Here is a 15988-nt window from a genome sequence, read left to right on the forward strand (position 1 = left end):
GAGATCAGTTCACCAACCTTGCGCCGAAGGCGCGATCTTACTAGGAGTCGGGGGCATGCTCCCCCTTATACATTTTGAAATATAGACCCTCTGAAGCGCTATGTCCTGTGTTTTGAGGTTCAAATTTTGCTGTCACAAAGGGTTTCAGCTTTATTTTAGAGGGACAACGCCCCCAACATTTTTTCGAGGGGGCGAACGCCCCCTCTGCCCCTCCCCCCTGTGTCGCCGCCACTGTACAGCAAAGGGCGGTTCTTGTCGCGCCGCGTCCTGTTCGATAGGTACTCATAGCAATGCACACAACGCGTGTAAAATACATGCAATTCGAACACGCCGTCCTCTCAATAGTAACCAGGAATTGAATTGTTTATTTTTGTTAGGAGGATGACGTACAACCAGAAATCATCGCCGACAAGAAAAATATTTTTAGATTGCGGTGCAAACATGGCCTCATCTGTCACGATGTTCCGAGAAGTATACCCGAATGCCAGCGAATTTGAAATCCATTCATTTGAGATAGATGATAAGTTACGCCCGTACTTTGCTTCATACATATCACAAGGAATTGTAAATGCCCATATACCAGTTGGTGTTGGAGACACAAACAGTAAGAAGTAACTTTGCCATTCACAAGAATATCTCAGTATTGTATTGTTAAAGGGCAGTGGTCGCCGCGCCACGCGTGCGCGAGATATAAACTGAGTTGTTATCAAGCATGTAATGTATTTTTTGGTGATTGTAAGGTATCGATAGGGTCACTGGTGGTTATTAAGGTACGTTGTGCTTTGGTCAACACACATACTCGTGATTTTCTTTAGAAGATCGCATTGGATTGTGGGAAAATCAATGTTTATCAAAACCAATGTCACACATGCGCGGCGCGACGACCATCGCCATTTAATTCTTTTCATTTTAGACCTTATGAATTCAAAACAGACAGTATAAACGTACAACCTGATATTGTGGGGAGAAATGTTCGGTCTTCTCAACAGCCGGGTGATGAATTGGAACGGAAGAATCGTAAAAAGAGTACAATTTCAACTAACTTTAATAATCAACACTGTGCATACAATAAACGTGACAGAGGTCGACTCATTAACAACTGTATAGCAACTGCTACTAACAAGAGCGCCAAAAAAATCCCACGTTGCATCGGATTCCGTCTAATATCAATTTTAAGGCGGGCGTGCCCATTGACTGTTAGACGTGTGGCGCTTACTACAATTCAGTGTGAGCTAGTTTCCCATAGGGTAATATGACTAAAATGAAATACGGAGAAAACAGACTGAGAATTATACTGTTAAGGCGGGGAAGTCACGGTCGTCACCTACGCATGCGTCACGTGGCCATAGCGTGTCATTGTTTACAAACAAGCGTCTACCCATGAGCCTTTGCGTTCTTAGCGTGTGTTGTTATCATCGCTTGGGACTGGCTTGGGACTCAATTCCCGCGTGCGCAGGTGACAACCCTCCCGCTTTAAGGTTATAAAGATCGATAAAAGCTCCTCTTAATATACAGTCCCTCGGGGGGGGGGGGGCTACTTCCACATTAAGTGGTTAAGGGTGTGCAGCCCAACTCTCATAACCCTTAGTCACTTCTAAACCATTTTTTTTCTATTTATATACCCACTTCTAAACACAAGTGTTTTCAGCGAAAAAAACAAACACCCAGCTCTGAGTGCAATTTATAAGACTCTGCCAAAAAAACATCTTTCTATTCTGTAGACCAACACTTTTGAGTAAGCTCTTCGGACTTCATGAATAATTTAAGAATTATTCAATGATTATTCAACACAGGGCAGCTCAGTCGTTAGAGGCTCTCCCTGCTGTAGTTAATGTTGTGAATTCGAACTTCTTCTTCGGCCATTTGTTTCCATAATCCAACAATTTTTGCTGCTGGAAATTTTCGAAAGCTTTCACGGGAATTTTTGCCAATTTTTGTGGAAAAAAATGATTTATACTATACAAGGAAAATAAGATATTAGGTTATTGCACTCACTCATTACTCTTCAACAACAGTATACACACTATTTATCATTGTTTTTATTTATTGTCTGTTTAGCTTGTGATCTCCCTTAAAATCTCCGTCCTTAATAAATATTCGTGAATAAATGAATAAATTAGACCACCTCCATATAAAGACCACCTGTCTATAAAGGACATTTAGCTGTGCAAATTTCTTTTTTCTGTGTACGTGTTTCTGTGTCGAACAAATTAAATTTTAGCAAAAATGCAACTAGTATCTTGAAAAAAATGTGCTATTCACAAAAAAATTGAACTTGGTTGACATTTTATATCGATTTATAAGATTTGAAGTTTGGTCACCAGATAAAAAAAATGCTAATAAGATGGCCATATAATATCGACCTCTAAGGCAATAATTGCTGTAAAAGTATATAAATTGTTACAAAAAAGTAAATATAAGCCAGGTTATCCTCGGGGGCGGAGCTACGTCACAAGACGTTCCACGGTGCTAAGACGCGCACCACTGTACCATGTATTTCTATGGGCTCTGTGCGCATGTGCGCGCTGTTGTAGAACGCCGGTGGAGCCGGTGAAAATTCGAGAAAACAACACAAACTTAACTTTGAAGTAATCCTGAACAACCAAATTTATATATGTTACAAACGCAGGGCTAATATTGTTACACTGTTCAGGGGAGTCTCAACAACCATCCCAAAGTACTGTTTTCTGCGAGTTTTTGGCCTTTGTTTTCACCGCGATGGTTGCCAGGCGGTGAAAATGCCCGGATGTCCGCCCCCGAGGATAGTAATATTTCTATGTTCTACAGGCAACATGACTGTGTATTTGGAAGGTGCGTGGTATCCCGGAAAAATTAACAACAACAGAGATATGCAGTGGGGTGGTGGATCACTGTTTGCATTTACAAATGAGAAAAAGACAAATAATAAAGGTGGACTCAGACATCTCAATCGCCATGTTACTGTACCTGTGATCGACCTTTCACAATGGATTCAGAACAACACAAGACAAGAAGATTACGTTATTCTTAAATTGGACGTTGAGGGAGCTGAGTATGGAATCTTGAAGAAAATGATAAATGACAATACCTTCGCCTGGATTGATAAGTTAGTATTTCTGGAATATTGATTATGATTTGTGAAGAGATACGACGGTCAAACGTATTATTTTTTGTTTATTTATGTATATTTTTTTTTGGTTTTACTAGCCGTTATTAAGTTTTTATTTTTTTTATATTACAGTCGCCATAACGTGATATTTGACTCAATGCAATAGGAAATCTCGTGCAACAAGACATGTTTTCGACGACCAATCACAGAGCGCCTTACGACTAGCGCATGCGCGATTCATCGTGTTCCAAGAAGGCAAATTATGGTGTAATTAGGGGGGAGTTGTATGACACGAATGGTTGAAATAGTTGCATAAATTAATATTCATGATGAGCAATGAAAAACTCGTCTTGCAGAAAAAATAATCGAAAAACTGATGTAAAGTGTTTTTTGAGACACCTTTTTGATCAGAGTCAAGCATACTGTTGAGAGTAACCACAAGTTTTTTCTTCAACGGGATCATAGCAGGTTACGAAATTCATGGAGAATTTAGAGGCACGTTTATATTTCACTCTAGTACTATTGCTCAAAATTTTTCAAAATATTTTGAGTAACTTTTATCAGTGACAAGTTACCTAATTAGTATGCAGTTTGAAATGGAACAGTTTTGAACGCAATAAAAGTAGAACTCAGGCTCCAGCAAGAAATTGTGGCGTCAAACTGGTTGCTGGTTGAATTGTTTTGCAACAGACTTTTAGAGCCTGTATTGTTCTACGTGATGTTTCTAAGTTTTGTTGAGGATTATTCTGTAAAGAAATCGCTGTAATTATTTCATCTGTTTGTAAAAGGGACGTTGTTGCCTCGACGATGGCCTACAGACGACTGACTTTGAAACGTTCCATCCAGATTAGACGGCGCCCTCTCGTGCCAACCCCCCCTGGGTGTAATGTCGCGCTCAGCTGGTGTTATTTAATTATTTGACGCGTTTACGCTTGTACCGAATAAAATGATGAAAAGGGAATCTCATGAATTCATGTTACCTCACTTTGCAAACAGTATGATTTTAGTATGTATATGGGGTATCTATTTTAAGTTTCTGCACTTTGAAAAGGGTATAATTTCACAAAAGTAAGTATGTGTAGGTGAGGCTTTTTTGAAAAACGTTACTTCAGCATGGGTACCAGCTGTCTGACTTGGAGTAACCCCCCCCCCCCCCGATATTGGCGCATCGGGTCCTTTCCGATGTGACCCGGTTCAGTCGGCATATCATGACTATGGGGGTTAGGCTTTTATCTCCATCACACGATTGTAAATAATAATAATAAATAATAACAAAGTTTATCTATCCCGTAATTCGGAAAATTTTAATAAAATACTGCTTTCGGAATGTGCAAGTAAGTACAATAAACAAATAACTTGATGATCAATGAATTTGATTATTAAACTGTTTAAATTAAACTGCATTAATTTTTTTTTCGTTATGCACTTTGTATACTATATTTCTTTTCGGAATGTGAAGGATTACCCCAAAGTAATGTTATTGCTATCACACCACCTGTATTTTATGAGCGACTCAGCAGCCAATCAGCGACGGTTTTACAGTTAGATGACAAGTTTTGGTTTCAAATATCCCGGGAAAATGTTCCTCGTGTAATTAGTCCCAGTTCGGACGTAGTCCGAAAACGGGGACTTATGTTTTGCCCTGTATGCGTCCGTGCGTCCGTGCATCCGTGCGTCCGTGATCACCTGTATCTCGAACATGCATGGACCGATTAAGTTCAAACTTCACTCATACATCACACATTATATGGGACATAAGCACATGCATTTTTTTCATGATCCGATTAACGATAGCCGAATAGCGGCCATTTTAAGGCCGAAAATGCATCAAAATCGCACATGTTCACCATTCCGGACCCGGATCTCAGTTATGCATGGACGGATTTTGTTCAAATTTGGTACATACATTAAACATAATAGAACCTTGATGCACGTCATTTTTTTGGAACGGGCTTGAAATGGCCGACTGGCGGCCATTTTGTTTTAAAGAATTCAGTTCTGGATCCGTATCTGAGACATGACTGGATTGATCGAGTTCAAACTTCACACACACAAGGTACATCATGTCACAAATATGTATGTGAATTTGTTTCATGATCTCATTAACGATAGCCAAAAGGCGGCCGCTTTAAGGCCGAAAATGCATTGAAATCGCACATTTTCACCATTCCGGACCTGGATCTCAGTTATGCATGGACGGATTTTGTTCAAATTTGGTACATACATTAAACATAATAGGACCTTGATGCACGTCATTTTTTTTTCGGATCAAGTTCGAAATGGCCGACTGGCGGCCATTTTGTTTTAAAGAATTCAGTTCTGGATCCGTATCCGAGACATGTCTGGATTGATCAAGTTCAAACTTCACACACACATGGTACATCATGTCACAAATAGATATGTGCATTTGTTTCATGATCCGCTTAACAATAGCTGAATGATGGCCATTTTAAGGCCGAAAATGCATCAAAATCACGTATTTTCACAATTCCGGAACCGGATCTCAGTCATGCATGGATGGATTTTGTTCAGATTTAGTGCATATATTAAACATAATATAAGCTTGATGCATACCATTTTTTCTTCGGATCAAGTTCAAAATGGCCAACTGGCGGCCATTTTGTTTTAAAGAATTTAGTTTTCGATCCATATCTCGGACATGCCTGGACAGATCAAGTTCAAACTTCACATACACATCATACATATGCCTGTGCATTTGGGCCAGTCCTTTTAAGGTCAAAAATTCACAAAAATTGCACATTTTCACCATACCGGAACTGAGTCATGCGTGGGCAAATTTAGTTTAAATTTTTTTTTGGATTGTGTTGAAAATGGCTGACTGGTGGCTATTTTGTTTTACTGAATGCAGTTCAACATCCATATTGTTGCTGCTTTGAATGTATATGTCACTCAAATATGAACGGAACGGGAACGTGTCATTGACAATGACTTGTTGGAAGTTTGTATTCAAGGGATTATTCCACACAGAAACGACGAATTAGGACGATTTTTGTTGGTTATTGGCTTAATATTATCATCATCGGATCGTTTGGCTGTGAAAGATTGGTATTCTTTTCTTTATTTGTCGGAATCTTAAAAACGGTTTCACAACTTGTCTCTTTAGATTCATGCCGTATTTAAGCACCGTCCCTCAACACGAGGGACGGTGATTCAAGATAGCGTAGCCCCATATAGTAAATATCGCATTTAATTTATTATCACTTGTACGCCAGCTGACTCTGGACGAAACAAAAATTACTTACATGTTGGACAAATGAAGGTACTTGTTTTGTAGTTTGCGTTCATCGCAGCTAGCGGAGTTTTTAGTGAGTGCCTTAAGGTTGTTTGTTGTTTCTCTCCTCTTTACATTTGGAGGAGTTTGTAACCCGCGTTCTGATTGGTTGACCATTACACGAGTTTTCCAATTGCATTGAGGCAGATGTAGTTACGGTTACCAATATAAGATATATAAAAAAGAACTTAACGGCAAGTAAAATCAAAAACATATCCATAAATAAGCACAAATAACAATAAATAAATATAAAAAAAATAAAATCAGATATGGTATGGTTACTTTTTTGTTTCACTTTTATTTTCATTTATATATTTAAGGTATTATGGTGAGTATCATCCTTGGCAACCAACTGGTCTGACATCAGATGAAAAAAAGAATATCGTCAACGGAACCAGTAAACAAATGGCAATACTAAATTGGGCGGCAGAAACTAAAACTATCGCTGATTTAATTACCTTACAGTCTAATGAGGTACCTACGTCACATGCAATCAGTATGAATACATTATTTTCCATAGTAACATGCATTTTCGAGACAATAAGAACTTCATGACACGTGTTGTCTTTGCATATTTATACTATATTTTTACAGATTCCAGCTGATACACCTGGTGCTGTTGGTAAAATCAACAGTCGTTGTCACAATGCAAGCCAACTGTCGATCGTTGTTGAAGTTGGAATGGACCGAAAAAACGCATTACTTCTGATAGATGCAGTAAAGGCGCATGCGCACGACGTTCCGCTGACGTTGTTCTTGTATGGCAACTTTGTTGAACAACATCCAGAGCTAGTGCTTAATTGGAGCAAACATTCTGAAATAGGCATTCGTGGAAGTAATCCGATGCCGGATGGGTTATGGGAGAGACAGAATCCAAGCAATCTTCGCTTATCTGTTATCAGCACAGAAGCAAGACTGCGTGAATTAGGTCTTCTTGGAATATACTTTTTACCATTAGGAATCAATGAGAACGTCATCAACATAGCAAAAGAAAACAGCCTCAGACTCATTAATTCAACCATAACATTTCCACCAATAGCAGGTAATTATGAATCATTGATATAGCTGCATTGACAATATTTGATGAGAAATGTTATTATTTTAATTTAAAGATGTGCTGCGATAGACCATAGATGGTATTGGTATGTCAGAAAAATAATTAACAATACATCTTGCCTAAGTTCACATCACGCGCTCCAAAGCTAGAACGAAAGTGATAAATGCTAATCTGTCGTGTTTGGGCCTTAATGTTTTATTTTAGATTTAAAATTAGATTTTGCAAACAAGTTTCGTTTTTGCTGAAACATGTTCACAAATTAAAGATCTATACGAAAATATAAACTACATCCCGCATATAACAATATGCTACGGGTTCATTTTCAGGACCAGAAAGAACGTTTTAGTACAAATGTTTGTTCTGCAATTTTAGAAAATCTATCCCAAATTTCTTAGCTAGAGTTTAGATGGCGTTGTCAAATCAGGCGCCGTGGTGTTTCTGTTGTGTTTTTTCCATCATGATGTTTTGTCTCTTTTCTATAATTCATTGAATTATTATAGTACACCCAATATACACCGCTTACCTCGAGTTCAGCGATTTTGTTTAGTGTTTTCTGAGTTTCACTTTACCATCATAGAGTGTTCTATAATTCATTGAATTATTATAGTACACCCAATATACACCGCTTACCTCGAGTTCAGCGATTTTGTTTAGTGTTTTCTGAGTTTCACTTTGCCATCATAGAGTGTTCTATCGTTTTAGCATAACCGATCATCGTACACTGTGATGCGCCGATTGCTGTTAATTACTGTTTACCATGTTGTGATTAATTAATATACTTGTTTTTTTTTGTTTTTTAATCATCACTAATTTACGGTTGTTAAAGGGAAAGTCAAGGCTAACAACATAATACTCCTCGATGAAAGAGCTCTGCAAATGTAAGAACATGCATTTTGCACTTCTCATTCTCTAGATATTCAATTTTTCATCAATTTATGTAGACCGCCATCTTGATTCTTCAGCAAAGGATTATGGGTAAAGTATGACATCATAAAGTCTGTTGTCATGAATTGAGAAAATGATTTCATCTATAACTTCAAAAGTTGAACTTCAAATTGGCTGAAAGTTTTGAACATGGTAGCATACATGTACTGGTGCCAAACATGCTTATAAAATAGTTGTCAGGGAAACAGAACTGAAAATATTTATGTTTTTCTACCAAATGCTCAAATTTCCTTATATTGTATACAATTTACCGATGTGAGTAGGTTATATAGGTGATATATTACCAGTTGACCATAAAAAAGTGGACAAAAAAGTGTCTTTCTATATTTCACAACGAAAATAACGATTTTTATGTATATAACATTTTTGGAAATATCTTCACTTTATGTGTATTTGTAACATTCTAATTTACATTACTATAATCAAATTTGAACTAATTCGCATCAGTATTTCCCATTTTATAGATGAAATCATTTTCTCAATTTTTGACAACAGACTCTATGATGTCATACTTTACCCATAATCCTTAGCTTGAGAATCAAGATGACTGACTACATAATACTGATGAAATGTTGAATATCTAGAGAATGAAAAGTGATATAAAAAAAACTGTAAATTGCATTCTCCTACATTTGTGGAGCTTTTTCTTTGGGGTCATTGTATTGTTTGACTTGACTTCCCCTTTAACACAATTTCCAAATTTTAATTCAATTCAAATCGTGACTGTATCACAATCGGTGCCGGCGAATCGCCACTGATAATCTGCCGGGAGAAGTTGAGATTTGAATTTGAAATTACGTCTCACATATACACTGATTTATTATATCACCCACACGTTTTAGCAGACATCTGAAACTACCGGAAATATTAATATATTTCTTAACAGTTATTCCACTAAAAAAAACACTAATATATTGAAATATTAGCTTATTTTGTGATATTCATCCATGACGTCGAAAAGTCAATATGCTTGCATCAATCAATCAGTAATACATAGCATGAAATATTGAAATTATTACACTGCTTTATTACTCTGAACTGCCATGATATATGGGATAAAGACAATTATTACACTGCTTTATTACACTGAACTGCCATGATATATGGGATAAAGACAATTATTACACTGCTTTATTACACTGAACTGCCATGATAAATTGAAAGTATCACAATATTTCATAATTTAACAAGGAGTGAATATACTGAATGAAACCTCAATATGTACATTTTCTGACCATTTAGGTATGATTTTTCAGTCTCACTGAATTATCACTACATTATTATTTGTATTATATATATTTTCGTTTTCCAGATTATCTCACATACGACAGGTATTTCAAATATAGAGATGTTGAACGAATTCCCAAAGCGCTGAAGATTATACACACCGCCCTCGAAAAAACAGGGGGAATTTTGAGTTTGGACTCCGACTTTCCCGACAGCTATCTAATATCAGCTTTTCTTTTGGATTATGTTTTTGAAACGTCTAACTTTGAAATAGTTAGTTTAAGAGACTGTCTACGTTGATGCATGTTTTAAGCAGGGATTCGTCATCTGCGCATGCGGCAGACGGCCGTAGCGTATCGTTGTTTACAAACATGAGTTTACCCATGAGGCTTTGCTTTTTTATCGTGCGTTGTTATCGTCGCTTAGGGCTCAATCTCCGCGCATGCGTAGGTGACGACCCTTCCGCTTTAAGATAAGATCTTTTTCTTCTTTTCTGCTATTGATTTGAAATCTTGTATCTTTACACTGAACTTCAGGAAGAAGAAAATAACTGTCAAACACGTGATTTTGCCGCCATCTTGTTATTGAGGCATTTGTGAAGACATTTAATCAATACAAATTTAAGGCATTATGGAGGCATTTAATCAATAAACTTATAGAATGTATGATGCAAGCTTTTTATGCAAAAAATAAAATAATGTGGACCAGTGACGTGATTTTGCCGTCATTTTCGGCAAAATAGAAAATATTTGAAGCACTTATTTCTCATGAGTGATTTAACCGGTCAGCTTGATGTCAGCATGCATGGCTGAATCTTCTTGAGAGAAAAATGAAATGATTTTGACCATGATCGAGCAAGTGGTTTGCAGACATCTTTTTTTCTTCTTCCAATTTTGATTTCTTCTCACTCAGCAATTTTTTTTATTTGAGATCATCGTCCATGTGGGCAGGGGTCGTCTGACTAATCATTCGCATGATTATTAATTTACATATCATTAATATATATAATCACAAGAAAACCAAATCTTGATAACCAAATACATGAAACCAATTTCATTTTGACCTCGTGGTACTGATGATTTAAACTTCCCTATTGACAATCACGTCATCTCATTAATTATGCATGATAAATGAAAGCATGAGCCCCGTTTACAGATTTAATTAATCTTCTTATTGTCAATATCAAGTACAGTGTCGTGAATCAGACCCAGTCAAACACTGGAAACTGCAGACCTTAATCAGTGTTCCTTTAAAATCGCATTTATTATAAAATGAATCTCGATAAGTGTATTTGGCTAGTGTCATTGAGTAATTATTTCCTTTGATTGATATTTAAAACACTAAACATATATAATAAATAATTTAATATAATAAATATAGTTTTTGTTTTTGGGAGGTCTAGATGAAATGCATATTTGATTGTGTCTTACAAGATGCACTTGAATTATAGCTTATAACATATTTGTAAACAGTCAGTGAATTTATGGATCACTTATGTTTGACAATGGGTTATCTTTGATTGGTATTTTCACATAACAATGGATGTTAAGTATTTTGTTATAATAAAAATCAAATCATTTGTGTGTCGCTACATTTTTTTGTGTTTTCTCAACTTTTTATAAGAGATGTAAGTAACTTACTGCGGCCCAAATCAAATATACTACGTCATTGCCTTGATGACTGACATACCCACGAGATATGCGAAAGTGTCTGCATTATCAAATACAATGCAGATGTATTAATTATTAGTGAATTGCTGGGTTGTGAAACACTTCTCTACAAACGTTTAAAAGCGGGTTCTTAAAACAGTCGGGACACACTCGCATGATTAACAGCGGTTGTTAATGACACATACAAAATTAGATTCTCAATGAAAAGACAAATTTCTGCCACTCACCGTGAAAGCCACTCATCGCGAAGCTACTAGTTTCTTCAATAAAATAATCCGATGAATTCATGCTGCTCATTTCAAAGTCCAGAGACTGTAAGACAAATAAATCTTCAAAACATAATAAATACATCAAATAGCTTTCATTGTGATTTGTTATGAATTTATGTATAACTGTCATGCTGCCCGATCATGTAATGTCCACACCAGACATATGAGATTTTTGGTATTTACTTACACGAGTTCATGTACCACACGTTCAAAATACTGTATGCACTGCACTACGTATGAACTCAGACAACTAGTATTAGTTGTCTGAGGTATGAACTGACATAATCTGTATCAGAGAAACTGACTGCATTTAACCTTCATTAGTTCACATAATGGTAGAATTAATTCGCTGTTAACCCTCAATAATACACTCTTTACAAAACAAGTGGCCAGTCAAAACGGGTTTCTCAAATACAATATGGTTTAAACACACAGATGCTAAAAACGGAATTTCAGATCAATGTGTTCAGTGACTCTGAAAAAACGACGTAAAGACTCGTAGCATTCATTATATCGGTAGACTGTAATAAAAGCTGACAGTAATGTGATTTCAGATTCATAAGATTTTGTTCATACTTCTCTATTTTTATGAAAATGTTTTGTCATTTTTGTCAAAAAATGCTACTAGGTCTATTGCTTTGATATGAAAAGAGTGCCATTTTCTACTTCTTTTTGAAAACTAACATCCAAATTGCTTTATTACAATAATTATCTAAGTCCCTCTCACATTTCAATGTATATTTGTACTGAAGTTAGTGGGTGTTACTATGGCAACCATTAAACATACTAAAGATAGTAATTTTGATTTATTCACGGAACGTGCCTTGTTTTATTCTCATTAACCGAACAAGACAAGTCATATGACTGTTTTACTGAATCAATAAATTTACATTCGAAAAGTGCATTCTTAGACATAATTATTCCATATCTTGACTACTCACTCCCTAAGACATTAACATTAAAAGCGAATATAAAATATTCAATCATAAATTTAATTAGTATTTAAGAAGAAAATTTATTTTAAATTATGGTCGCTGTTAATGATTGTTCTATAACAGAATTAGACCCAAATACATGCATGAAGTGTATCCTCTCAACATAAATATTATGAACGAAATGATAATTGTCTTCTAACCAATTACGTAATATTCATATATTATAATTTTTGCGGGCAATCGAAAATGTTACTTATCTGAACTATTTTTATGCTGTGACAAAGTTTTAGTGTACAGATGCAATTTGGCAAATTTAGTCCCTATCGGAGAACTAGGACTTGTGAAAAAACTGCCTTCCGTTCTGATGAAAACTCAAAAAGCTGCCAAAACACGTGGCCAGTCAAAACGGGTTTCTCAAATACAATATGGTTTAAACACACAGATGCTAAAAGCGGAATTTCAGATCAATGTGTTCAGTGACTCTGAAAAAACAACGTAAAGACTCGTAGCATTCATTATATCGGTAGACTGTAATAAAAGCTGACAGTAACGTGATTTCAGATTCATAAGATTTTGTTCATACTTCTCTATTTTTATTAAATATTTTTGTCATTTTTGTCAAAAAATGCTACTAGGCCTATTGCTTTGATGTGAAAGAGTGCCATTTCACACTTCTTTTTGAAAACTAACAGCCAAATTGCTTTATTACAATATTTATCTAAGTCCCTCTCACATTTCAATGTATATTTGTACTGAAGTTAGTGGGTGTTACTATGGCAACCAATAAACATACTAAAGATAGTAATTTGATTTATTCACGGAACGTGCCTTGTTTTGTTTGTCTCGTTAACCGAAGAAGACAAGTCATGTGACCGTTTTACTGAATCAATAATTGATATTTGAAATGAAAGAACATTCTTAGACATATTTATTTGATAACCTAACTATTCACTCCGATAAAGGCATTAAAATAAAAGGCATTGCAATTATTTAATCATAAATTCATAGTATTTAAGAAGAAAAAATGTTTAAAAATATGGTCGCTGTTAATGATTGTTCTATAACACAATTAGACCCAAATAAATGCATGACGTGTATCCTATTCAACATAAATAATATGAACGAAATAATAATTGTGTTCTATACACTTGAAAACAAAGTAAACACGTACTGCATGCGTCAACAACAACTATAAGTTCATATGTCAGTGTATGTTTATCATCAGATGGGTCTACTGAATGTCAATACTTTAGAATTTACGCACAACAATTTACTCGCACTGTGTGCGTGGAAATGGACTGTCTATGACAGCGCCATGTAACTTATAGCTATTTGTTTACTATCAAAAATGAATAAAACAGGTACGCTGATTGTGACAGTGTTTGAAGACTGTATGCATATGTCAGTGACGCATCAAAGCTTTGTGAATTTCTACAATTAATTCGTTAACTGAATAACATACACAAATACAATATCAAAAGTCCTACTTGGTCGGTGCCCAACAAAAATGCTCGTGGTCACGTGATCGATGTTTTCGCAGTAATCTATTCATATTTTGACGCATTGATATCAAAGTCCCATTTAAATAACTTGTTTGTTTTTTATTTGTTGTCCGTATCGTCATTACAACGTGTGATTTCAGCACCTATCTTATGTTATATAGAAAACGTGAATATTCTATATATGAGATTAGAAACACACTATAATCGTTGAGCTACATTTGAAATAACATATTCTCTTTCTCATTCTTTTCATCAACGTTGTAGTATGGGAATTTAGAATGACACACCCAAATCACCGCAAGTAGATATGAAACATTAATACCAATTTATGAATATGGCTAAAAAATTGAACCCATTGTTAGACAACCATCGCATGTTTGATATTTCATTGCGTTGTAATATATTCAACATGTGACCGACCGGAATCATGCGCAGTGAGGAAGCTCAACGTATTTCATATTGCGATACTTAATTATCTATGTACATATACAAACCTGTTTTGCCAAAGAAGTCACTTACTCGTCTAGTCTCATCCTAGCTGCTGTTTTCTAATTCAACATTAACTTAAGGTTAGTACTTATTATAGCAATATCTTGTTATCATGTTATCAATATGGAATGTATCCAAAACATTTACTAAACACAACATGTAACGAGAATAGCGACTACGTCAGTATTTATCCTAACAATTTGTAAATATGGTAATATAGGCAAACAAACAGGGTTCCCCAAAAGTGTACTTTGATCTAATTCTGATTTACTCAGAATTTATGAAACCATTTACCTTTTTATTTCACTCATTTGTATAAAAGCGTGGATATACACGGTAATCAGTTTAGAAGTTCTATTCATTTCCATGTTGTCTTAATAAGAATGGATTACACTTACTTTGCATTGATATGTTTCTTGTTACAACAATAATTACCTTCGACAATAATGTTATGTTTTTGGTAGCGTAGGTTTGTTAGTTTATCTGTTAGGAACATTACAAATAAGTGTGCTGTTGACTGGTAGAGCACTGGAAGTATATTCCAGGATGTTCGACACTGATGCAGTTGCCTATGATCGTGTGAAGGTGGCGCTGTTGACAAGATACGATTTCACAGAGGATAGGTACAAGAAGCGATTCCGTGAAATTAAACCTGAATATTCCAAGAGTCCTGACCAGTTAATTGTGCGGCTTAGGAATTATTTTGCTAGATGGGTTGAGTTGTCAGGCACTGCAGCAACATATGATGGTGTTACCGACTTGATGGTGAAGGAGCAGTTTATTGGTGCCTGTACAAGAGATCTTGCAGTTTATCTTAAAGAAAGAGCACCCAAAGATTTAGATGAGTTGGCAGTAATAGCAAAGCAGTACCTAGTGGCACATGGTCGACAGTTATCCACGAAGGACCAGGTGAGGCGTAATGGTAATACGACTGCCATTAGAAATACTGATGTGGGACAGGGTAGTAGTATCCGTTGTTTTGTATGTCAGGGTGTTACTGATGTCAACCATGACAAAGGTGAACAGTGCCTTCAGTGTGGTGCCATAGGACATGTGGTAAAGTTCTGCCGTAGTGGACAACACAGGGGTCAAGAAGAAAGAGTGTCAAACCCAGCACTACTACTGGTGCAGCTGCAGTGGTTAAAGAGTCTAATATCAGTGCTAGTTGTGCTGTTCAAATTAACAGTGATGTGCCTAAAATGTTGTTGGCATTGGGGGAGCAGTTAAAGGTTGTGAATGGTGCATGTATGGATTGAAGTGGTGTTGTGGAGGACAGGACTTTGCCTGTGGGTCAAGGGAAGGTTGGTGACACAGTTGTGATCATGTGAGAGACACTGGGTGTAATGGCATTATAGTCAATAAGAGCTTGGTACCAGATGACCAGTATACAAAAAGATGGGTCATATATTGATGGTTGATTGTACTGTAAGAAGGGTTCCAGTCGCCATGGTGGAAATTGATACGCCATATTTGAGAGACACGGTTGAAGCATTATGTGTGCAGGACCCAATCTA

The 15988-nt window shown here is 36.2% G+C and overlaps 1 protein-coding gene across 1 annotated transcript; it reads left to right on the forward strand.

Moving 5' to 3' along the window:
• The first annotated feature begins 417 nt into the window (after positions 1–417).
• On the forward strand, positions 418–9909 carry LOC144356735 (uncharacterized). Its single transcript, XM_078011423.2, has 5 exons — positions 418–604; positions 2788–3085; positions 6701–6854; positions 6975–7422; positions 9695–9909. The coding sequence occupies exons 1-5, from the start codon at positions 442–444 to the stop codon at positions 9907–9909; spliced, it is 1278 nt and encodes a 425-aa protein (XP_077867549.2). The 5' UTR covers positions 418–441.
• The last annotated feature ends 6079 nt before the right edge of the window (positions 9910–15988 follow it).

The sequence above is a fragment of the Saccoglossus kowalevskii genome, chromosome 5, assembly GCF_978046115.1.
Source record: "Saccoglossus kowalevskii chromosome 5, keSacKowa6.1, whole genome shotgun sequence".
Classification (NCBI taxonomy): domain Eukaryota; kingdom Metazoa; phylum Hemichordata; class Enteropneusta; family Harrimaniidae; genus Saccoglossus; species Saccoglossus kowalevskii.